This window comes from Chiloscyllium plagiosum, chromosome 12, assembly GCF_004010195.1.
Source record: "Chiloscyllium plagiosum isolate BGI_BamShark_2017 chromosome 12, ASM401019v2, whole genome shotgun sequence".
Classification (NCBI taxonomy): Eukaryota; Metazoa; Chordata; class Chondrichthyes; order Orectolobiformes; family Hemiscylliidae; genus Chiloscyllium; species Chiloscyllium plagiosum.
In genome coordinates this window covers 39,653,897-39,680,438 of record NC_057721.1, presented here as the reverse complement: position 1 = coordinate 39,680,438, position 26,542 = coordinate 39,653,897, and the positions used below count along the sequence as shown (strand labels likewise).

Sequence of the window (26,542 nt, the reverse complement as noted above, 5' to 3'; positions counted from 1 at the left end):
AATTATGATTAGACATATCAGGTTTGGGAAGCTTATAAATATCTCTTGGCTGTAAAATTGCTTAGCTCTGTCAATTGCATGAGTTTTCTACTGTTTAGCATGCATGGAAACCTGTGTTATGCTTCATCAAATTGGCATCTCATTTTTGGCAAACCTCTTTGCACTCTTTACTGATTTCTCCATTCCAACAAGGTGCAACAGATGCATAATTCAGACCAGATGTACGTGGAACTGAGAAGCTACAGTTACGTTGTGTCTCTTTCAGTGACTCTGTTACCATGGTCATTGTCCATTTAAATTCTTCAACTACTTTGTTGATGTAATTCTTGACCAAACAACTTTGCCAATTAGGACATGAAGAATGTCCTTTATATGGTCCTCTAGTCCCTCAACCTTGTCATAGACTTGCTTCACAATGCATCCCTAATGAGCAAAACTGAAAGTTTGTTTTAACTCAGCATGCGCTAATCCACAAAAAATGATAATTTGATTCTACGTTCTCACATGTGGAACCCTTGAAACTTTGTGACCATACACAGAGTATTTAGTATGGAACAGGACCTGTGTGGAATTTCCCAGGACGCTATACATGTAGCTTAGCAGAAGCAGTGATAGGAAGCTCTTCGGGTAATATAAGTGATGAGAAATGCAAGGAAGAAGTTTAGCTATTGTGTGATAAATACCATGGGAGTATGTATGTGCGGGTATTCATATCAAGAGGAAAAGATACTGAGGAGTCACCTAATAAAGATGGAGTTGATACAAAAAGAATGTTTTCACATGTGGAAAGGAGCATAATTAGAGGCCTTCAATATAAGTTAGTTGCCAAGAGTTTCAATAAAGAATTCAAAAGCTACATCGGGTTCCTAATTACTAACTACAGTTCTGCCTTTAACACCATAATTCCAAACAAACTCATTTCTAAACTCTGAGACCTAGGTCTCAGCTCCCCCCTATAACTGGATCCAAGACCACCTGACCCATAGACTGCAATCAGTAAGTATAGGCAACGACACCTTCATGATAATACTCAATATCTGTGCCCCACAAGGCTACGTACTCAGCCCCGTACTATACTCCTTACAAATTCACAATTGTGTGGCCAAAATTTGCCCCATTTACAAATTTGCTGATGACACCCCCGTTGTAAGTCCAATCTTAAAAATGACAAGACGGAATACATAGAGGTTGAATGTTTAGCGGCACGGTGTAAAGACAACAATCTCTCTTTCAGCAAAATGAAGGAGTTGGTCATTGACTTCAGGAAGTGGGGTTGAGGGCACACCCCTGTCTGCATCAATGATGCTGAGGTAGAGATGGCTAAGGGCATCAAGATCCTGGGAATGACAGTGAGCAACAATCTGTCCTGGTCCACCCACGCTAGCATGAGGGTCAAGAAACCCCAACAACGTCTGTAGTTCCTCTGGAGGCTAAGGAAATTCGGCATGCCCACAAAGACTCTCATCAATCTTTTATTGATGCACCTATCTGGATGAATAACAGCGAGGTGTGGCAACTGCTCTTCCCAAGACCACAAGAAACCACAGAGGCTTGTGAACACAGCCCATTCATTTACTCTATCTATACTTCTCACTGCCTCGGGAACGCAACCAACATAATTAAAGACTCCTCCAACCCTGGTTATACACTCTCGCCCTCATCTGTCAGGCAAACGATACAAAAGTTTGAATGCGTGTATTAACAGCTTCAAAGACAGCTGCTTCCCCGCTGTTATCAGATTTTTGAATGGACTTTCAAATCTTAATCTTGATTTCTCTGCACCTTCTCCACAGCGGTAACACTTAATTCTGCACTCTGTTCTGCTATCCTGATGCACTTTCTATGGTACGATCTACCTGTATAACATGAAAAGCAACACTTTTCACTGTATCTTGGTACATGTGACAGCAATAAATCAGACTTCAAACTTCAAAAGCAAATTTTTCCCAAAAGACTGGTGAGAATGTCAAACCTGCACACGTGGAATGGTTGAAGTGAATTGTAAAGATTGTATTTAAGGGAGAGTTAAACAGACACGTGAGGTACTTTGGCATGTATTGATTTACCAAATGGCCTGAATCAGTGGTATATGTCCTATCTAATTGAGTGGGTAGAAGTGATTAAGCATGTAGTTGTGAGAATGCCAAGTATTCATATGAAATAAGTGTTGAGCGGAATCTTACGGGGTTCTGAACAACATAGGCTCTGGTGTGATTTGTGGCAGAATCAAACAATAAGTCCAACAAGTCCCATCTTTCTGGTTTTGACAAGAGATGTGGCGAGATTCTTGGCAGGCAGTGATGAGTTCTTGACTAAAGGGGATTATTGTTTGTTAAATGCCTAGTTAACACCTGACTTGCTTCATTAACATTCAGCATTCTACCTTAGCAAACACACCAAACAAGCTAGCAGTTGAGGAAAGCTCAACCTGGAAACTAGATGCAGTACTTGCAAATTCAGCGTGTTGTTTACTTCAGATGATGCAAATGTCCAAACTGCATAACAGAGCACAATCCACTTTCCAGCTTCATGCAACCTCATCTACTGACACTGGCATCCAGCATTCACAACCATCATGGCACTTCTCCAATACATTTGGCAAGGTGCTCAGGAGCCACATACATGGCATGACACATTGGTAACTAGCATTGAAAAGTTGCAGTAAGAACAACTCCTGGATTGGACCAGGCTGCAGTTCAGTACTGATTGCTTGCTGTCTTAGCACTTGCTAACTTAGCTCCCACGTGCCTGCTTTCAGCATCTATGCCTTAGGTTTTTTTTTGCAGTTTTACCTTGTTGGTCAGCTGTCCTTAATCTAGAGATGTACATCTTGATGTGTGGCAATATGGTTAAACAATCTCATAGCTGCAGCATGTGCCACCAACTTATGAAGCAAACATATTTCATGTGCAGTTATGTCTTAACGTTTTAGACAAGTAATCTTCTCTCAAGTCCAAGGATGCACCTGTAAGTCAGAGAGTGCCTGGACAGTAAGTCACGGACAGCCTCCAATACTAGCCTAGGGGATTGGTCACGATCAGGTTTCAAGTGGGTATGATCCCAGTGAGGAGGCCCGTGCTTTTGTATTCCAGGGGATGGCTAACGATCACTCCTCTGGCTCCCAAGTGGCTATTCGGCCAGTCTGGAAGGAGGAGAAAGGTATGTGGTAGTGGGGGGAAAGATCAGGTGAATTGGCCATGCTAAATTGTCCATAGTGTTAGGTAAGGGGTAAATGTAGGGGTATGGGTGGTTTGTGCTTTGGCGGGTGGGTGTGGACTTGTTGGGCCGAAGGGCCTGTTTCCACACTGTAAAGTAATCTAATCTAATCTAATGTAGTCAGGGAGACATACAGCCACAGTCAGGGATCTGGACCTTTCTCATCCGGGGCTATTTGCTTTGTTCACCCAAAGTGATGGACCACAGTCAGTATGCAAGACATGTCAGTCAAATGGAGAGGTATAGTGGAAAGGGGGCCACTAGTGCTGGAAGGAAATTCAGCAAGATAATCTTTAGGATTTGAGACTGAATGCTGGGGAGAAAAGAGGATGACAATTGCGAAGGGGAGGAAACCATATTCACATGGGTGTGTGAATGGGAAGGGAGTCTGCGATAGACAATTTTGTCCATGGTCAAGAGAACCCTTGTATCAAGGGAGCAAGCAGTTTATGAGCACACTTGGCATGGTCACCTCATGCCAATGCTGGGTGAAAAAGGAGGGCAAGAGCAGACTAATACTAATTGGCTTGCTTTCCTTTTCACCTACTGAACTTGTATGTTAACTTTTCGTGATTAATGTTTGAGGACTACTAAATCCCTCTGTGTTATACCTGGCTGTAGTCTTTCTCCATTTTAATAACATTCAGCTTCTCTATTCTTCCTGCCGAAGTGCACAACCTCCCATTTTCCCACAGTATATTCCATCTGCTAAGTTTTTGCCCACTCACTTAACTTGTGTCCCACTGTAGACTCCTTGTCATCTTCCCTGCTTGTCTTCCCACCTATTTGCTGTCATCTGAAAACTTGGCTATAGTACATTCACTTCCACGATGCCCCAACACTGATCCCTCGGGCACTCATAGTTACTGGTTGCCATCCTGAGAATGCCCCCTTTACTACAACTCTTTGACTTCTATTATTTAGCCAATCCATTATCCATTCTAATATCCTGCCTTTGACAATTTGGGATGATGAGTGTAGTAGAGCTTGAGCTTTGGTGGATGTAGAAGCAAATAGGTGGTGTGTGTCAGGAAGCAGAGAGAAAAGTTCAGCACTTGCCCTAGCACATTAGAGAAGGTCAGTGACTGTTCGTATGGACTGGAGATAGTGCCCTCAGACCAGACTACTGTGATCTGATATCATGACCTCATCTGGGAAGAGAACGGCCAGTCTTTGCAACATCCATCACAACTTCTGAGCTTCAATATTTTTCAGCTGCACCAAGCAAATGCCAATAATAGGCTTTCTTCACACCTGCTCTTATCCCCTGGAAATTCATTGAGCCTCCAGCTCCTTAAAACTAACGGCAACACTTTTTAGTTAAATGGAGATAACTTTTCCTTAGTTGCCAATCCCTCTCCAACACAGAACAAATGACCGTCTGCCAGCTTCTCAGGTCCTCAGGACTTCTCACCCTGACTGTCTAGCAACTGCTATCAATTAATCTCTGCTGCCCACAACTTCTTCCCCCTGCCCCTGAATTGACCAGATTGACCAAAGGTAGTAATCTAGATAGCTTCTGCTTTGACTACTTCTGACCTAGTGACCATATCCTTTGTTTTTCCCCTTCATACAGTCTCTGATCCCATAGCCACTTTTTTGCACCATTCTCCACAATATAAGTAGACACGATTACTTTAAAATGGCTGAAACCTACAGTTATTAAAAGAGAAAACTAGAACAACGCATACATAGTCTATGATGTGATTAAGCATATACAAAATACATACCAGAATTCGGTGACCGTCAGAAATGGAAACAAAGATGTTGAGAAAGAAAAGGGAAGAGCCAAAGCGGACCAGTGAAGGTGAGAGCAGCGTGGAAATTGAAAGTGAAATTGATTTTTTTTCCAATTCAGGTTGAGAGGGGGAAGCAGTGGTGATTTATATCATCAGACCAAGGAATATTCCATGAGCCCCACAAAGATATAGGCATAACTGCAGCCACACCTTTGACCTGAAGAAAGGCACTAAAAAGAAGTTGTTTAAAGTGAGAATGAGTTCAGCCAGCTGGAGAAGAATGATGGTGGATGGGGGAGTTCAGGCCTCCTTTCCAGGAAGAAGCAGGGAACCCGAAGGCCATGAGGGATTGCATGTCCATGGTGAAGACCAGGCAGCTAATGTCCGCACATTGATAATCCTGAAACTATGTAGTGGGTCCCAGTACAGTAAGCCATGGGCAGTCTCCGATACCAGTTCAGCAGATTGGCCACAATTGGGTATCAGGTGGGGTTGGTCTCAGAGAGAGGGGCTGTGCTTCTGCATTCCGTGGAGTGGGTAACAGTCCTGTGGCTCCATTGGTGGCCAGTTCAAAGGTGATAGGGTTGGACTAACACAGTCAGGGAAACTACAGCCACCCAATCAGGGATCTGGGCACTTTTCATCTAGGGCTATCTGGTTGGTCACCCAAGGAGGTGGGCACAGTCAATATGTATGGAATTCCATGGTTGCTAATGCCCTTTTATTGCATCGTACTTGAAGAGAGGGAGGGGATGAATCAATGCAAAGCACCTGAAAGGAGATAGCAAGCTGTTAGAGACAGGAAATAGAGACCGAGAGAGAACAGCACAGGGCTGGGGAGGAGAATGGAGATTGAATTAATGTGCTTGGGTACAGAACAGCAGCAAAAGAAAAGCAATATTCAGATTACTTGAGCATGGCAGAGATTAGAAGTGACACTTCCTGGTCTAAACGGAGATATTCCTGCTTAACCTGGGTATCTTGCATTATTACTTTACATTTTAATGCTGTTAGCCAATTAAGTAGCAAAGCTAAAACATAATAGGTAATCCCCTAAATTGAATTCTATTAACTTTCCCTCATATTATGAGTAATTAACATTCTGCTAATATTGCAATTATAAATAGCTATTGACAAACTAAATAGGAAACTACGAAATTGTGCAGTTAAAGAATAGCAACTGAAAGAGTTGGATTTTTTTTCTGTTTTTTTAAAGCATCAACACTTTCAATTAATGTATCGTTAACTAAACACAGCTCACAATTTGACTAATGTAGAATCAATTGTTACATTCCATAAATCACTGGGGAGGAGGAAGGAGTGTCCATTTTTGGAATATTGTGCCATTTTGGGTACTGGTCTTCAAAAAAAAAATTTGATGCTTTTGACATGATTGACCAGAGATTATTCTGAGAATTGTGAAGACAGATTTGCAGAACTGGGCTAGTTTTCATTTGGATTTGGAGAATTGGACTGTCAAACTTATTAAAGCGCCTGGATAAATGTAGTTGATGTAGATGTTAAGCCTGTAATGGGGAATGCTGTACATGATCTGTGGAAGGTGACACTTGACAGATGACTAGCCTTTTAAATTTTGTTTATTCATAAATAGTTCAAATCACCTGTTGGTGTGAACCATCTGTTTCCATTAGTTCCTTTATGTCATATGTGATAAATGATTCATAAAATGCCAAATTCAACCTAATCAGAGGATTTTCTTTGTAGGGATGAAAGAGATTTTAATGAATCCACATGTGTCAAGAAGTAAGTGTTAAAGCATGAATAATAAACTTTATTCCCTGCTATTAACTATTTCTTTAGTTTTCATGATGCAAGAAATGTTTTCCAAGTGTTTTTAAGCATTTGCCCTCTTCAGGAATCATTTCCATCAAAAAGCCATTCATTTCGTGATCTTCCAATGAGGAGTTCAGAATATAATTTAAATTGATAACTGATAAGATGAAATGTCTTTGAGCTAATAACCCGGATCTTCTGAGCAGCAACAATGATGGCTGGATTACTGTTACATTTGTTAATTCCCACAGTTTAGTTCTGCTTCGCATTTCTCCTTGGACTTTCTGAGCTCAGCAATTCCAAATCTGTGCAATATCCATTGGGTAACTCCATCAAAGCAGCATAGAATGGCTGGATTTGCCTCCTTTTAGCATTAAACAGTTAGTGGGGAGGATGGGACCGGTTGTTAGTCAGATCTGGCAGGGCAGGGTTGACTGGATCTGGTCAGGAAGAGTGTGACTGTGTCTGGCCAGGTGGGCTGTGGCCAGATACAGCCAGGTCTGGGATCTGGGTGAAGAGGTTGTAATCGGGTCTGATCGGGGTTAGTCCGGTAACTGTGATTGAGTCAAGAGGATAAACAGTTGTCACAAGGTTTTGTCAGGTTGGGATTGGGGGTGTTTGGGTGGTAACTGTGGCGTTAATTATAATTAGACTAGGTTTTAATCTGTGTCTAGCAATTCCTGATTAACTATTCAGGTAAACATAACAGAGCTGTCTGCGGTGAGTAAAGACTTTCACAGGGGGTACTGGGGAAGAGTGGAGTTGCTGATCAGATGTTGAAACTTTCCAGGCACATTCCACATATATTTCCATATCAGGACTTCTACAGAATCTATCAAGTCTTCAATGATCCAAAGTTGGAATATTTGGCTCTATGTCTTTAAAACAGAGGGATTTGATTACATTTTATCCAATCACTATGCCTTCACATTATATACAGTAGTCTGTTTAACATCATAAAACATTTCTGAGATGTTTGCAAGATGATAACTAAGACACATTAACATAATAACTGAAGGATAAGCAGAGAGGGGGTGGGGAGTTTGAAGGTATGGCAAAAGTTTGTGTTCAACAGAATGGAACTCAAAAGGCTGAATGTTCTGTAACTTAAAGTGGAATGAAAGGACGAAAGTCAAGAAAATTAATTAGAAAAGTGAAGGACATGTAAATTATGATCGGTTGAAATGAGGTCTCAAATAAGTGTTTATAGATGAGGACTTTATTTTGAAATTGGTCAACTTTCAATGGATTTCTCTTTATCAATCTAGAGGTAATAGGGCGAAAGGACTTTTCAGCCTTTAAATCAGACGCTGTGTCCCCATAAAATCATGGCTGAACTTGCTATCAGCCAGTGATCCAAAATGTGTAGCATCTTCCTGGAACACCAACATTAATGAAAATTTGAGAGAATGAGACTCCACATAACATGTCAAAGTTAATTTTCCATGCCAGAGAGGCTCATTGATTCTAATTAAGACTTACTGTGCCATTCAAAGGATGCTAGAACGGAATGGAGAGGCCCTAACACATTTTGGTGAGTTTAGTGTTACTATATCAAGTAAATACAGCAACTTCATGCCATTCCATGTATTCCAATGGTCAGTCTTTTGGTGAAAAATAGAGCAACTCACACAGCAGCCAACTGCATGTGAATGTATTGGAAAATTGTATTTGGTTTACATGTTAATAATGGTGAGCACCATAAGTTTCTGTTACTGTTTTGCAAAATCTGGCCTGGTAAATATTTCCACAACCTTGAGGGTCAGCTAGATGTGGATACTGGCAATCTTGCAGAAATGAAAATAGGCAATCCTCCTGAACAAAAGGGTGCGAGCATTGAAACTATAATCAGTCAAATAAGATTGACTCTTTCTTTGGGGTTGAATTTGACAATGCTAAGATGTGGAATTCTAAGAAGAAACCAAACAGCCTCTTTGATTTGATTTAAGTTGAAGGAAATTCTCGTTCATCTACAATGTGGTATAGCAGTTTTCATTACATAGCACTATTTAAAGAGCAGAGAATAGTAGTAGAGAAGAAAGGCCGATTGTTATCAGCGCGCACATGTTACTAACTTCATGCCTCATAAGTCTGCACTGACATCTAATGTGACCATGTGAGGCTGAGATGAGAAGCAATTGTAGTGCTTACTGAATTTGAGCAAGTACAAGTGCAAAGCAAGAGCAGTGTTTCAAATGTAAACCAAAGAATGGGTCAGTTGTGATAGGTATTTCAGAGAAGTCAAAATGGTTAGTACACCACAATTACAAAGGATGTTGTTGGTGATCTTGACACAGCACTGAAGGCGGCACGGTGGCACAGCAGTTAGCACTGCTGCCTCACAGCGCCAGAGACCCAGGTTCAATTCCCGACTCAGGCGACTGACTGTGTGGAGTTGCACATTCTCCCCATGTCTGCTTGGGTTTCCTCCGGGAGCTCCAGTTTCCTCCCACAGCCCAAAGATGTGCAGGTCAGGTGAATTGGCCATGCTAAATTGCCCGTAGTGTTAGGTAAAGGGGTAAATGTAGGGGAATGGGTGGGTTGCGCCTCGGCGGGTCGGTGTGGACTTGTTGGGCCGAAGGGCCTGTTTCCACACTGTAAGTAATCTAATCTGAGCAGAAAATGGCAAGATGGAATTCAGAGAGAATATGTGGACAGTCAGGCAGGTTGTGACAAATTCAAGAACTTTAGCACAGCAGTTGAGGTTGAAGATAGGGCTATAGTTTGGAAAGAAAAATGCATTAAGGGAAAATGTTTTGAGGAAGAGGAAAACAGCAGTCTTGAAAGTTGAGGCAAATCACGAACTTTCATTAGTGTGTGTATAATATCATTTGTCACAATTACGCTAGGTGTGTCCACAGTGGTCTGAGAAGTACAAATTTATAGAACTTATTGAGCCTACATTTTAGTTTTTCAAGTGTTCCGATTTAAAGAAAATCAGTAAAGATTTAGTCTTAAACAATATCAAAAGTTAGTTTATTGCACAACTTATTGCTAAGAGTTACTAAGTAGAAGAGTGCTAATTAATAGCTAAAATGCAAATTGTCAAATGTTATTGAAAAAATGAAAGAAACATCAGTCTTTGCAGATCTGATACTTCCTTGTATTTTCTCTTTCTGAAAGTGAAAGTTGAAAACATGAAGTCAGAATTCATCAGTTATAGTGGTTTCTGTGTTCGAATACATGTGCTGCTTCTAATTGGACTCTATGTGTAGCAGCTTTTGGGGGAGAGAGACAAAGAGAAGTTTCTTTGTCCTCACTTGATGAACCATTTTTCCACAGAGTTATGTTAGAATTCTCCAGGGAGTTATTCTAGTCTCATTTTTGTCAAAGCTTTGAATTCTCACACCTTTAGAAGGACCCATTGTGTTGTCAAGGGTAAATTGAATTACAAAGTCTCCATTTGTGAACAATGCTGAGAATAACATAGCTGACATTGAATTTAGCAGAACAGTCATGTGACTTCTGGGAGCCGTCTTATTTGATGTTTATCTATTTTAAAAGATCCGATTATCCTTTACAAATGTATAATACTATAATTACACAGTGATAACATATATTTATATATTATAAATATATATATAAATAAATAAAGTTTAATATATTGAATATTAGAGCAAGACTGAACAAAACATTCGTAATCAGAAAAAGTGACAAGAATACAATGTTAGAATGAGATGATAGTATTAAGCAGAGCTTTGATTGCATGGTTAAAGTTGAGTGTCCTTAAAAGCTTACAAAATTAAGTCAGCTCTCAAGAACATAAATGGAAGATCAATGATCATGCAGCTGCACAAACAGGCAAAAGGAAGATAACATTATTCAACATTTGAATCTTTCATCAAGGCTTCAAGTGTCCAAACATTATTTTATCATCATTGATGGGAAATGCATTTCCTCCGAACTTGTCCCACTCCTTTGCCATAAATCGTGCTGAAGTTCAGTGACAACCCTATTTCTATATGTTACATTAGCGGAACAGGAGAAGTCCTGAAAAATTCCGACTGATGATTTTAAAAGAGAGAATTTAATTAAGTTTTAGAGAATGTAAGGGAGAAATCTTTAGAGTATATTTAGTTATAAGCTTCAAGAATGATTTTTCATTTCAGTTGAAAATATTAAGGCAATACTTATAGTAATCCAATTCATGTTGATAAGGTTAATCAAATTGTTGATTCATGTCTATTAATTAATAGACATGAATCAACAGTTAGATTAAAAAGCACATTGTTAGAGCAGAACTTAAATAACTGTTCTACTCCAGTTAACCTGGGAATGCTTAATGCTACCATTAAGAAACCAAAGTGAAAAATTATTCCCAGAGCTGGTACCCCTCACTATTGAGCACAAAGATTCCCCAAAAATCAAATAAGCCATTTTATCTGCCACAATTTCTGAAGCTAAAGTTTAGTAACTTTTGCTTAATATTTGATTTATCAAAAAGGCAATGACAGGGCACTTCAACTAATTACATTTATATGATTTAATTTATATAATTTTAATATCTTGGTATCTTAAGATCAATTGGTGGTTCTGTGAACCTTATATATAGTTCCAACATCAGTCAACAAATATGATCTAAGATTTGACACGTGGGCTGCATTGACTTATCAGAACTCTGCTGCAAAGAAGACACTCTGTTTTACGCATTCACTCATGGAATGTGAGCACTATTGGCTGGGACAGCATTTATTGCCCTTCCCTGTTACCATCGAGAAGGTAACAGCGAATTGCTTTCTTGAATCTCTATAGTCCTTCATATATAAATATATTCACAGAACTGTTAGGCATGGAGTTCCAAGATTTTGACTCAGCAACAATGAAGAAATGACAATATATTTTGACATCAGAATTCCTGCTCTGAAGGGGTAAAATCAAATTGAGTTCTCACTTTAAGATTGGACAAAGATTGACCTTTTAAGAAAAGTTATGTTTTATTAGCTTCTCAATTGTACTTTCCTGTGCTGATTTTGAGCTCTTCTAACTGTTTCTCAATACTTTTCTGCTTTATTCTGTACAAATATAGAGAATAAGAACAGGAGTGAACCATTTCACCCATGGACCTTGCTCCATCATTCAACATGATCATAACTGATCAACTATTTCCATGCCGTACCTCTGCTCTTTCTCTATACTCCTTGACATGTTTAGCCCTTATGTTAGGTTATTTTTCTTGAGATTCTTACATACGTGATGCAACTGCAATACACCAACTTCTGTGAACAGCCAAAATGTATTAAGCAAGTACAAGCTTTGGAGGATCACTTAACAATGCCTGCAAAGCATGTCAAGAAAGGCTCTCTGAACAAAGGAACAGTCCTTCCTTTATACAAAATCTTTACATCACAGTCAGTAATGCCCAGAAAAGAACCCCCAGCCATTCCCCCAAAATCACACGCCACTCAAAACACAATGCAGTGACCTGATCATCTCCAGAAACAATGTAATGTAAATCATTCCTTAATGGCAAGATCTGTTGTAAATCATTTTTTTAAAGTACAGGATGTGGTCAGAATTTAACTGCAATGTTCTTATTGATTCTGAATAGGAGATGATAATGTAAATTCTTTTACATTGTACCGGCAAGACAGAGAAGCATAGCACCTTACCCCCAGGGCATTCAATTTCTAACAGGTCATCAGAGCAAATTAGCCCCTTAACATCTCACTTAGACATCTATTTCTTTCTTATATACTTAAATGACCTGGCCCCCTCAGCTCTCTATGGTAGAGAATTCCACAGATTCACACCCTCGGAATGAAAACATTTTTCCTCCTGACCCTTATTAGCCTGTTGAATGGACTCTCTCACCACAAATAATGCTGATCTTGCTAGCATTGTTCTTGTCTAGCATATGCCCTGTGAATTGTAACCTGTATGCTTCTGTCTAAGTCTTTTTGATCTGTACATCATTGCTTACTATGATTTGCCTGTACTGCTTATAAACAAAGCTTTTCACTGTACTTCAGTTCATGTGACAATAAATTAATCAAATCAATTACTTACGGCCTACCTTGTAACCTGAGACCGTGACCCCTTGTTTTGGATTCTCCACTCAGGAATCATCTCTGTGCCCAGTGTGCCAAGTCCTGTCAGAATTCAATGCCCCTCATCTAAACCCCTCTGAATACAGACCTAGGATATCCAATCTCTTTTCATACAACAAACCTACCATCTCTGGAATCCATCCAGTGAACCTTTGCTCTGGCAAGTATATCTTTCGTTGGATAAGGAGACCAAAACTCTGAATAGTAATGCAGGCAGAGTCTCGCCAAGGCCCTGTGGAGCAGCAGTACAATCTATTTTCTCCTGTACTGTGATACTCTTGCAATGAAGGCCAACGTACCATTTGCCTCCCTAATTTGCATGATTTCTTTCAGTAACCGGCATACAAAGCCATCCAGATCCCTTATATCATTATTTTTCAAAGAATCACCATTTTAAATAATAACTACCATTCTGTTTTTTCCAAAGCAGACAACATCACCACTAAACTACTTGAAATTCTCCTCATCATTCACAATCCCATTTTGTTTTGTGTTGTCAGCAAGCTTGGAAATAACGTATGTGCTTGTGTAAAAGTCAACATTTTTAGACTGTTTTTAAAGGTTCAATTTTATAGGGATGACTATTACATGGGTACTAGTTTTGAGGGGCTAAAATTCATACTGCAGTTCAAAATACTGTATTATTAGCGGAACTCAATTTGATCGCTCAACTAATCCTGGGTAAAGAAAAAAAAACAATGAATTACTTTAAAGGTAATTATTACCGAATAAAAGCAAGAGGAACAAGAATGAAATACTGGTAGGAAATTTTATTTATATATATCAGTATGACAATTTAACATCTCAAAGATTCATTGAAGTCCTGCGAAATCACACTGTTCAACATTGTTATGGCCTGGTTTAATGGCACACTTAAAATGAAACATTTATTAAATTCTGAATGTGTAAGCAGCGTGAACTTTCTTGCCAAAGTCTGTCTTTTCCCTCCCATTTTCTTTTGTATGTAATGAACCTCAGCAATATTAACAGATTTGTCAAAAATTTAAAGATATATATGGCTAATATATCTCACTTTTATTCAAATATAATGGCACAATTAAAATTATTAACTTCTTAACAATATTAACTTTTGGATGTATAGTGCACAACGTGTGCTAGGTACCAATAAACGTAGTATCGGTTTGAATGAATGAATGAATCAATCAATCAAAACGTGATGTAAAGTGGGCTAAGTAGAGTTATGAATGAATGAATGAATGAATGAATAGAGACACACTGTAGTAAATAAAGAGTGATGAATAGAGTCACTGGTATGAATTAATGATCGTGATTTCATTTAAGTGGGTTAATGGGAACAGTTTCCTTTGTAAGAGGTTGATAATGCGATTATAGTAGATTTGACTTTTACATGAGCTATACGGAAAATACAAGAGTTTTTGGCCAAAAATAAGGGGTCAACTTTTACATGAGATTGACTTTTATGTGAGTGTATATATATTATATATGGTATTACGTTTAATTTCTTCATTCAAATTGTTGATATACGTTGTGAAGAGCTAGGGTCCAATCTGATCCCTGTGGTAACCCACTTGTCACTGCTTTTCATTTCAAAAAAGGACCCCGGTTTTCCTACGCCCTGTTTCTTGGCTGCTAACCAATTTTTAATCCTTGCCAATGGACCACAAATCCTGTGTACTTTGATTTTCCACACAAGTCTCGTGTGGGATGTTGTCGATAGCTTTTAATAAGTCCATTCCTTCTCCCTCAACTATTTTACTTGCAACCTCCACAAAAGGCTCCAATAAGTTTGTGAAACACTATTTCACTTTCATAAATCCATAGTGACTGTGAGTGATACAATTGTTATAAATTCCTGTTATTCTTTGTTCTCCTTCACAATTCCTGGTTAAAATCATAACATGTTCTATGTATTCACTGTAATATTGTTGCTAAAGTAGAAAACAAAACTGTTTCCTTATGGTTTCAGAGAAAATATAGAGAAACAGGCATAGTAGATTAAAATTGTCACTTGCTAATTGGAAGTTTTCCAGTTATAAGTCTGTCAGTTTGTAATTTTATGGAAAGCAGGTAAAGTCATTAAATATTTGCTCATTTTAAAAAGGTCACAAAACGGAAATTTTTAAAAATTTCCTGTGGAGACTTTTTTTTTACCAGTTGCATCTCACAAAATGTAGTTTTGCATTGATGACCGTTTACTTTCGGTTTGTTTAACTTAGCTATACAGTACCATGCCTGGAAAGTGATAAAATATATCAGTGACGGTAACCATTTTATCACATCATTTCTTCTTGGTTTTTTAGGCTTTATATCACTAGTCTGACCATTCCTATCATTTTCATCTGACGTGGTAAATGAACAATATTCATCATTTCAAATAGCTTAAAATTGTAATTTGTTTGTACCTGTAGGGGCTGTTTCACAAGTTCTGGATAGTTTGGAGGAAATCCATGCACTAACAGATTGCAGTGAAAAAGACCTGGATTTTTTACACAGTGTCTTCCAGGATCAGCATCTCCATACACTACTTGATGTGAGTCATTTTTAGCCATTCATTCAAATGTGGCTTAAATATTCTTTTTCATAGGTGTATGTCAAAGTTTTACTTAAAATTTTTGGTAATTATTTCAAATTTATTTTATCCTTTTGTTTTGGGGAGTGCAAGGAGTGGTGAGAGAGAGCGCAGGGGGTTGCTGAGAAAAACTGTCACAGGTTTGTGGTGCTTGAATAATCCAAGTACCTGGAGAACCAGAGGCCGAGTTGAATTCACAGTTTAAAATAACTAACACAGCAAATATGTTTTGAAAAGGACTGCTGTACTATTAAAATAATCATGTTGGTTTCTCTGATCCTTGAGGGTGTGATGCTTTTACTTCATTTTCTGGAAAGTACAGTAGCTACTTCAAGATGTACAAACCAGAGGAAATCCTTGGATTGGCAGATCCCAGTGTATTTTTTGAGCATTTTTCCATGTCTGTGTCTAGATTGTTATAAAGTTTAGAAATTGTTATTTCACTGATATAGACTCACCCACCACAACACAGCCTGTATAGTAATTGTTACAGTTTTGTTCTTGCTGTCTCCTTGTGGTACAGAAATTCTTGCTAAACTCTTCGAAATTTTACCAAAACCAGCTGTTCAATTTGCTGTTCCTCGTGCTAAATCTGAATAAATCTTCTTAGGTCTCATTTGCATTGGCGCACAGGGCCCCCTTAATGAAAAAATTTATTAAATGCATTTTTTGTTAATTCCTTCAATATCTTATACTGAAAGTTTTAAGCAATTATAATGTTTTCCCCACTGTCTACTACTGAAATCATATTCTGATAGTAAAATGAACCCTCCAAAAAATATTGAATGAATATTGTCTAATTTTTGCATTGAATATTTTCTTCAGCACAATAGTCTTGTACCTCAGCTATGGGATAATTATCAGCTAAGGACAGGAATTTTACATCAGATTGCAGTGTGCACTGAGGCAGCAGGCATAAATATCTATGCCACTGGCCAAAATGGCTACAATTTGACAAAAAGCATTGCCAGATTTGTTTTCCAATACAGTGCAGATCTTGTGGTTCCCATTTTTCCTTGAAATTTTGTGTATAAGATCAAGCTGGTACAGCTTGGATATTAGATTAGATTATTTACAGTGTGGAAACAGGCCCTTCAGCCCAACAAGTCCACACCGACCTTCCGAAGAGCAACCCACCAAGACCCATTCCCCTACATTTACCCTTCACCTAACACTACGGGCAATTTAGCATGGCCAGTTCACCTAACCTGCACATTTTTGGACTGTAGGAGGAAACCGGAGCTCCCGGAGGAAACCCACACAGACACTGGGAGAATGTGCAAACTCCACACAGACAGTTGCTGAGTCAGGAATTGAACCCGGGTCTCTGGCGCTGTGAGGCAGCAGTGCTAACCACTGTGCCACCGTGATATATTCTTCAATTGTTCATAACTCAGTATATGAGATCCCTTTTGATATTGAAACATTCTGCTCCATATGCATGATTCTTCAGAGATTTGTTATACTTTGAACCATTTATGCTGTCAGTTAAAATGAGAGTTGAATGGAAATCCTGAACTGGAACTCAACCCAGCTTTCGACCTAAAGGATTGCATATCATGCCTTATGCAACAAAGAATATTTAATCACTTTTTTAAAACAGAGCAAAACTTAAGATACACATGTTCGGGTAGAAGTTGACCAGTGCTGTTGATAACATTTTGAGCAATAAAGAACATTAAAATTAAGTTTGATTTTTAGCTTGCTTTGAACATCCTGATATTGCATGCAATTTATTTATTATATTAAAAGACAGCTATCATCAGAATATAAAAATTGGAAGCAGACGTAGGCCTGGTCTGCTAGTCTGTTAGACCATGGTTGGTCTATTTGATTTTTGAATTCTGCATTCCCAATTAATGTCAGTAATTTCTGATTCCATTGCCTAACCACAATCTATCTACCTCTGCCTTAAAAAAAATTCAGTGACCCTGATTTTACCATTTTCTAAGACAGTGAGATCCAAAGTTGCACAAGCTCTGGGAGAAACCATTTCTCCTAATGTCTAATTTTAACACAGTGTCCCTGGCTCTGGACTCATTCACAAGAGGAACCATCCTTTCCATATCCACCTTGTCAAAACTATTCAAGTTGTTTTTTTTTACTTCTAATCAAGTTACTGTTCACTCTTTTATACTTCAGTAATAACAAGCCCAGCTGCCCAAACTATGACCATTTGCCCATTCCAGGTACCAATCTAGTAAATCTTCTCTGAACTGCTTCCAATGCATTTGTGTCCTTTTATAAATAAGGAGACCAAAACTGCACATGATAATTGAGCTATTATCTTGGCAATGCCCTATATAAGGGGAGCATTACATCCTTTTATGTTCAAATCCTGTCAAAATAAAGGATAGCTCTCCATTAGCTGCCTTGATTACTTGTTGTATACAAACTACTTGTGACTAGTTCAACTAGAGCACCGAGTTTATTCTGCACTTAGAATTCTGTGGTCATTCTCCATTTTGGTATCACAGAATTGTTATGTCGCAGAAGGAAATTATTCAGCTTGTCATGTCTGCACTGGTGCTCCAATGAGTATCATGACTTAGTGCCATTTGTCTGCTTTTTCTTCATAACTTTGCAGATTGAATGATTGTTTTAAGAGAAGCAGTGCCCTCTTGCAGAAGTCATACTAGACTCAAAGCATTAACTGTGTTTCTGCACAAGTGCTGAAAGACCTGCTGATTTTTATTTTCCAGAATTTTGTATTTAGTCCCTGCCTAATCAACCTCTCCTGATAAGGATTGCACCCAATGCCAGTATCTCTCCCCTTAGGAGGTCCAAAACTGTCCACTGTATTCTAGGAGCAGTATAAGTAATGCCTTGCATAGTTTTAGCAAGCCTTTCCTACTTTTATACTTTGAAAGAAAAGTTAAAATTTCATTTGCAGTGGATGTTTGTGTAAAGTGACAGCCTCTGTCAGTGAGGTTGCTGATAATAGTGGAAGGCTGAGGAGATGCTCTGAATGAGAGTCCAAAGGCTGCATGAGCATAAGACACACAAGAGTTTACTAGGATCTCAAATAAAACTAGTAGCAATGAAGAGAAACGTTAACATTACTGGATTGCACTAAGCTTCAGAGAATTTTGGTTGGGGGCAGACTTAAGGCAGACGATTGAATAGACACTTAACAGAGTTGTTAGGGTTTGTCCTTCTTCAGAGAGGACTTGGTGGAGTCTCCTTTTGTTGGTAATAAGTTGCGTTAAATGATGATCGGGATGGATAGGGTATTTACCTTTAATTTATACCAAGGGATGGGTGACGTATTTACTTTTAACTTACTTGTGTATATTACTAATCTTGTTTCTTAGTTTTTTTTTGCTACTTTATCCTGGGTTGCCTATGTTATGGCACAACCCTGGCTAGTAGGAGTTAAGAGGGTGGTTAGGATGGTTAGTAGGGTCTTAGGATGTGTAGGTGCCCCCTTTGAATGGGGGATAAATTCCTCTACGCATTCCTTAGATGGTTTTTTGCTTTTCCATTTTTGGTGTACATAGTTTTTGCAAGTTTTGTAGGTTTATTGGTAGTAGCTATTTTAGTTTGTGTAGTTTTTGTGTTTTGTGGACTTTCTTGTACTGAAACTCGACGATTTGCTTTTCGGGTTCTTCCTCTCTGGAGTCTAAATAGTGCTATAGAAGGTTATGGCTAAGGATATGTTCAAGTGGTGTACCTATAATACTAAGGGGAGTCACTTGCCGGTCAAGAGGAAGAAGATACTCTCCAATCTTTAAAGGGAGAGGGTGGATGTTGCCTTATTACATTTAGATGATGCAGAGCATTTGAAACTGCAACAGCATGGATATGACTGGGTTTATTTCTCATCTTTCAATATGAGGAGTAGGGGGTGGCCGTACTTCTTAGGAAGCATCTCCCATTTAAGTTGTTAGAGTGTATTAAAGACACACATGGGAGATTTGTAATCCTTAAAGCTTTGATAAATGGGAAAGAATGCAGGATCTTAAATGTTTAACGTTCCCCAGCCCACCGCCTCAAGTTCTTAATAGATGCACTTTCTAAATTGGTTAACCTCTCATTTCAGCAAGTTATCATTGGGGAGTTTCCAATTGTCTAATAGATCTTATGGTGGACACATTGCCCAAAGGCCCCTGATATCATCTTCGCGATCTAAGCAATTAAGCATTTTGTGTGTTGAACTAGGACTGATAGATGTTTGAAGGTGCCTTCACCCAACTGGCAGGGATTTTGTTTCTCTCGAATCTGCACAAATGCTATTCCAGGATTGATCTCTTTTTGACTCCCGCAGCACGTGGACTCTGTGGTGTCATGTACAATTGACAATATCACTATTTCTGATCACGCTCCAGTATATCTAATGGTCAAGAGTAAGGATACTATGGTAGGTTTAAGACACTGGCAACTGGATCTCTTCATCCTTAAGGATAGCAAGTTTACTGAATTCTTTTCTACTGAATTCAGAGCTTTTTTTGACATTAATTCAGGCTCGGCCAGTAATCCATCCATTCTCTGGGAAACTGCGAAAGCCTATGCTAGGGGTTTAGTTATTTCCTATTCTGCCAGGAAGAAATGGGAGAAGAGTGAGCAGCAATGCTTGCTCGAGACATGTATGTGGGCAGCTGAAAAGGCATACATTGATAGGCCTTCGTTGGCTAAACTGCAGATGATCACAGTGTTTCGGTCCACACTGAACTCCATGCTCACACAGGCAGCTAAGAGGGAGCTTAGATTTGCAAAACAACGGTTGTTGTAGCATGGGGATAAGCCGGGCAAGTACGTAGCATACCTTGCCAGGAAAAGGAGTGCTCCCCAAGCCATTACCTCAATCAGGGAAGATACTGGAAATTTAACCCATGATTCTGAAAGGATTAAGGCAGCATTTCAGAAATTTTACTGTGAGCTATACCAGTTATAAAGTTGTGAGGATGGATGGGCTAGGATGGAGTGTTTTTTTTTAAGAATTTGACCTCCTGGGAGTGACCCCTGTGCAAGAGTGTCTCCTTAATGCCCCGTTATCAGTGCAAGAGGTGCAGGATACTGTGAGGCAGCTTTAGAATGGAAAGGCACCTGGTCCTGACTGACTTCCCAGTGAGGTTTATAAGAAATTTATAAATATACTGTTAAGACCGATGCTTCGAATGTTTAACGATTCACATAGTCGCAGCCTCCTGCCATCTTTAAGAGAGGCAAACATTTCTCTTATCCTTAAAAAAGGGAGGGCCCCAGAGGACTGTGCTTCCTATAGGCCTGTCTCACCCTGAATGTCAATTTCAAAATCCTACATAACGCTCTTGCACTAAGACTAAAAACTGTTCTGCCCTCCATCATTAAGGAGGATCAGCCGGTTTTTATAAAAGGTCACAGATCGTCGAATAATGTCAGGAGGTTACTTAATATGAGCAAAGTATGTCAACGACGGGATTAGTGATCTCTAGACACGGAGAAGGCATTTGACCGGGTCGAGTAGCCATACCTTTTTTTTTATACCTGAAAGCAGTTTGGCCTGGGCGAGATCTTTATCAGATGGGTAAGGGTTTTTGTATAGTGGCCTTCTTGCCACGGTTCTCACCAATTATGTGCGGTCAAGCAATTTCAATATTCTTAGGAGCACTCGACAAGGCTGTCCCTTATCGTGGTTGCTTTCCACATTGGTGATTGAACTGCTGGCAGAGGCAATACATAGGCATCCCAATATGTCCGCTCCAGAAGTGGGGACAAAGTTACATAAGATTGCATTGTATGCTGATGATGTTCTTGTCTTTTTATCAAGCATACACCTAAGTAAAGCCTCCTGTGAAATGCTTCTGTGATGTTTCCTCCGGCATTTATAGTGGTTTGTACCTGCCGCTTCCGGTTGTCAGTTCCAGCTGTCCGCTGCAGTGGCCGGTATATTGGGTCCAGGTCGATATGCTTATTGATTGAATCTGTGGATGAGTGCCATGCCTCTAGGAATTCCCTGGCTGTTCTCTGTTTGGCTTGCCCTATAATAGTAGTGTTGTCCCTGTCGAACTCATGTTGCTTGTCATCCGAGTGTGTGGCTACTAAAGATAACTGGTCATGTCGTTTCGTGGCTAGTTGGTGTTCATGGATCCGGACCGTTAGCTGTCTTCCTGTTTGTCCTATGTAGTGTTTTGTGCAGTCCTTGCATGGGATTTTGTACATTACATTCGTTTTGCTAATGCTGGTTATCGGGTCCTTCTTCCTGGTGAGTTGTTGTCTGAGAGGAACTGTTGGTTTGTGTGCTGTTATGAGTCCTAGTGGTCGCAGTAGTCTGGCTGTCAGTTCAGAAATGTTTTTGATGTATGGTAGTGTGGCTAGTCCTTTGGGTTGTGGCATGTCCTCATTCCATCGTCACAGGAGGCTCCCAAGCACTGAGGATGTCACCTAGACAGGGGGCGAAACGTCTGCAACACAAATTCCCAGCTCGGCGAACAGAACCACAACAACGAGCACCTGAGCTACAAATCTTCTCACAAACTTTAAACCCAACAGTTTTGGTGCCTCATCTGATATTATGCACTAATTTGTTTGGCGACTTTTCAGATTACAAGATCAACTTTGCAAAATCAGAGGCCATGCCAATGGGTAATCTCCCGAAACTGCCTGGTTACAGAGTCATAGAGATGTCCAGCACGGAAACAGACCCTTCGGTCCAACTCGTCCATGCCGGTCCTGGGGGCGAATCTCGATTTTCCTTTAAATGGTCCCAGGAGGGTTTTCTTTACTTAGGTATATTTATTACTCCCGTCTCTGATCAGCTATTTAAAACCAATTTTGCCCATTTGTTCGACAGAATCAAACAAGATCTTTGAAGATGGGAGGCGTTTCCGATCTCTTGGTTAGATCGGTTAGCCCTAATTAAAATGAACATTCTCTCCCGAAGATCTTAACCCCCGGTGGGGGGGTCTTGGTTCCACGAACGATCAATGAGCACTCGCAATCGGTCTGGCCATTTAAGACTTCGCTCTTTATTTTTCATACGGCCGGGTGCAGAGCGTCCGGAAACACAGAATTTGAGCACTTCCGTATTCCTCGGAGGAGCTGCGCACAACAGTTTAATACAAAGACGTTTTTAAACCTTTCGTAAAGCAGGGTATAGGATGTGATAGTATAGTACATTCAAACAATTACCAATCAATACATCATATTGCTTCATTGGCAGTTATTTGGTCCAGTGATATTAACTGGGAAACAACTTGTGTCCCAATGCTTAGGTCACTTTTATCTCTCAACACAGAGCTGCTACACCTGCACCCGGAGGTCAGTCAGAACGGGTAGTGCTTCTTTATCTTATCGAGTTACTTCTGTATTCTAAAGCGCAGCCTAGAAGTTAGCAGCCTAGAAGCCATTATGCAGCTCTAGCAGAATTAGCAGTTAGCAGCCTAAAAGACATTTCATCGTGCTAACTTGCATCGAGAAGCCATCTTGTTGCCCCCTAAGTTACCAAGAACATCCGTCAGGCGGTTGCTCCTAATGCAACTAGTCACACTCGTCACATTGGCACAGATCATGAGTCACCATGTCCTAGCTCAGCTTGTATTCAGGTTTCAGACTCTCACCCCGCCTGCTGTATCCTGCGCAAATGTATCCTATGCGAGTGCTTCCTCTGCTTTTTACTAAGCAAACATTTGGAAGACTGAACGGCTGGTTCAGTTCCTTCATTTCCTAATAAGCAACCACTTATTAAATTAACTAAACTGCAGCTACCTCACAGAATAGGAGGAGTGGACCTCCCAAAAGCTATCAGTTAAGCCCGTTGCTACCTTACATGATACTTGGGTCACGGAGGAACCCTCACTCACTATGGTTGGAAATTGAAGCGTCTCAGGCAAGATGCCCCCTTACTAGCTTGCTATTCTTAGACAAAATGAGGACAGTTAAGGAATATTGCTATCGCCTAGTATTAATATTAATATTGTTAAAGCATGGAGGACAATGTGTCAGAGTGAGGGCAATATTGCCAAAATGTCATTTTTTACACCCATAGTTGAAAATATGTCACATTTTCAACTGGGAATGATGGACTTGGGGTTTAAATTAGGAGCAACTAGGGATGTGTCTTGCCTGAGTGATTTATTCGAGGGAGATATATTGATATCTTTTGATCAGTTGGCTCAGAAATACAAGTTGCTCAGTAGGGACGACTTCTGTTTTCTCAAATTAGAAATTTCAAAAAGAAATCACACTTCTGATTTTTATAGATCTGACACAGAGAAGAGGGTGCTGAGAATATACTTTCTGTCAGCAATGTCTGTTACCTACTGGGAGAGGCCCCCTCAGACGAGTCTGAATAGCCCTGTAAGGTACGGGAGAGGGAGCTGGACGTTGAGATCTCTTCTGAAGTATGGGAGGATATCTGGGAAAATGCAAGGAGGATCTCAATGTGTAACAGGACCTATGCCTTGCAATTGAAGGTTCTCCACAGGGTCCACTTGGCTCCAGAACGTCTTTCAAAATGTAAAGTGGGAGTATCTCCAATTTGTCCTAAATGTTAAATGAGTATGGGTATGCTCACTCATTGTCTCTGGTCCTGCAACAGACTGTGGGCATACTGGAGCGCTGTGGTAGATGAAATAGAGTGTGTCTTGGGGATAGAGGTGGAGATGGACCCGGTATTTCTTCTTCTTGGCCTTGATAATCCACTTCCATTAGACATGCACAAAAAAAAGGCTTTTCAGTATCCTCGCTTTTTGTGCAAGAAAATCCATTCTGTTAGGGTGGGTGTCTGAAAACCTCCTGGGACTATTGTGCTGGTGTAAGCTAGTCATTTAACACATCCCTTTGGACTTTCTTGCAAGTATGGTGCACCATAAAACTGAGAATGTTTATAAGACGTGGCCTTTTTTGGACTACCTGGGTACAGATTTGTCTGCCACACTAATAAAAGCCGTTTATATAGCCATGACAATTATTTTTAATGAATCTGGCCTCATCAGAGGAGGAACTACGAACACATGAATATGTATAAATTTATGTGCTCGATGGTCGAGGGCTATTACTTTGTTTCGTTGAGATGTAATATTATCATTACTTTCATGATTTATTGGTTAGTTGTTAGTTATTAGCTATTATTTATGTAATGAGTGGGTTTCTTTGTATTGTTTTAAATTGTTTTGTTTTGTACCTGCTGTAATATCCAAAAGATTTATTTTTTCAATAAAAATGTATTTTTTAAAAATTTCATTTGCCTTCCCCAATTACCTGCTGAACTTATATGCCAGTTTTTTTAAGATTAATTTGTGAACACTCCCAAATCCCATGGTGCTGCAGTCAGTTCAATCATCCTTCCATTTAGTACCTATCTCGTTTACACAGTTTTCAAGAACCTTCTTACCTGATGGATAATAATAATGTCGAGGCTACTCGAATACCGCCCCTTGATTCTTCATACCTGCCTCACCTCAGTCACATCCTCCTGTCTCTGATCACAAACCAATTTTGAATTGCCTAATCTGAAGGGAATTGGCCTCTTGGTCCCTTAAGCCTGCTCCTAACCTACTCATCCTCTTTTCGTATCTAGCACCTTCCGTACCAGGCAACATCCTCGTAAACCTTCTCTGCACCCGGTCCAAAGCATCTACCTCCTTTTGGTAATGTAGCGACCAGAACTGTACACAGTATCCTAAATGTGGCCGAACCAAGATCTTGTACAATTTTAACAGCTTTTATACTCAATACCCTATCTGATGAAGGCAAACATACCATATGCCTTCTTGACCACTCTATCCACCTGTGCAGCAACCTTCAGGGTACAATGGACCTGAACTCCCAGATCTCTCTGCTCATCAACTTTTCCCAAGGCTCTTCCGTTTACTGTATAATTCGCTCTAGAATTAGACTTCCCAAAATGCATCACCTCACATTTGCCTGGATTGAACTCTGCCACTTCTCCGCCCAACTCTCCAGTCTATCTATATTCTCCTGTATTCTTTGACAGTCCCTTATGCATTTCTGCTACTCCAGCAATTTTTGTGTCCTATGCAAACTTGCTGATCATACCCTCTTCCAGATCATTTATGTTTAATCATTGCTTAAGCAATTAATACATTTTTACCAAATGTGTCTGACCATATGTAATAATTGAACAATGATATTTTTAACATTTCTTAAATTTGAGCAAATTGTTAGGGTGGAACAAGTGCTGTTTAGACTTTTTGCAGGCATCCAGGCACAGAAGTGCAGACCTTCAATGAGAAGATTTCCACATTGGGACTAAAGCGAATGAGAATAAACTGTAACAATTGCTGAGCACAGATCTTCTGCAGTCCAGGCTCTTTCACTGTCATAAGACAAAAAACTACCTAGGAATGATGTGCTGCTGTTCTGCTGAAGATAAGTCAGCTAAGTGTTTATTGTCTGATAGCATGTGGTAAATTTCATCTTATCAAAGCAATATGTCTGGATTGGTATTGCTGTGTTGTACTGGAAATACATTTAAAAACAGTTGGTATTCTACCTTGTCATTCACAAGCTTGAATTCCAACCATGTTCAGACTCCTGGGGATTGCTGTGCAACTATGTTGTAGAATTAAACTAGTACTAGTGTTTAAGCCAACTTTGGTTGGTTTAATGTACTTGTTTTACTTGCATTGAGGAATATTTGTTGCTATTTCTTGGATTGGGGGATAGAACTGGAAAAGTTTGTCCCGGATTTTATTTTCCAGGTCCGTTCTTTTCAAAGTGTCTGCAAGTTCGGCAAGTAAATCTCAAGTAATACAATCATTTTTAAAAATCAAAAATGGTAATCCAGTGCTTCAGAATAGAGAGGCTTATTTCTTCCTATGCTCGAAGTAACTGCATAAGATGCTGTGGAATTGGCTTTGAACCATTTTCAGATTCTCAGTTGAGAAATGGAGTGCTATTGAAGACCAGAAAGCTTCATCTGGAAGACTAGTTGAGTAGTCAACTTTTAACCTTTTTAATATTCATAAACCTTTAAAATGACAAAAGCTGGGAAGTCACTTTATTTCTACTTACTATGGAACTAGTAGCATGGAAATGGCTTCTAATTGGCTGTCTCTGGGTACTGTTATCCCTAATGTTAAACAGTAATTCCCTACATTTTTGTAGGCTAGATTAAAAGTCAGTTCTTGGTCTTCCCATGTACCCACTCCTTATGAAAATTCAATTTCAACTAATCTGTAAGCTCAATCTTCTTTTAAACCATTTAGGGGACCTTGGTGTCACTGGCTAGGGCAGCATTTCTTGGCCATTTT

General features: G+C 39.7%; 1 protein-coding gene across 1 annotated transcript in view; it reads left to right on the top strand.

The window, feature by feature from the left end:
• Window positions 1-26,542, top strand: part of caska (calcium/calmodulin-dependent serine protein kinase a) — a 468,988-nt gene that overhangs the window by 332,293 nt on the left and 110,153 nt on the right. Inside the window, exon 12 of the mRNA XM_043701523.1 lies at window positions 15,187-15,308. Coding sequence (XP_043557458.1) covers window positions 15,187-15,308 — 122 coding nt within the window. The remainder of the gene's footprint in view (window positions 1-15,186; window positions 15,309-26,542) is intronic.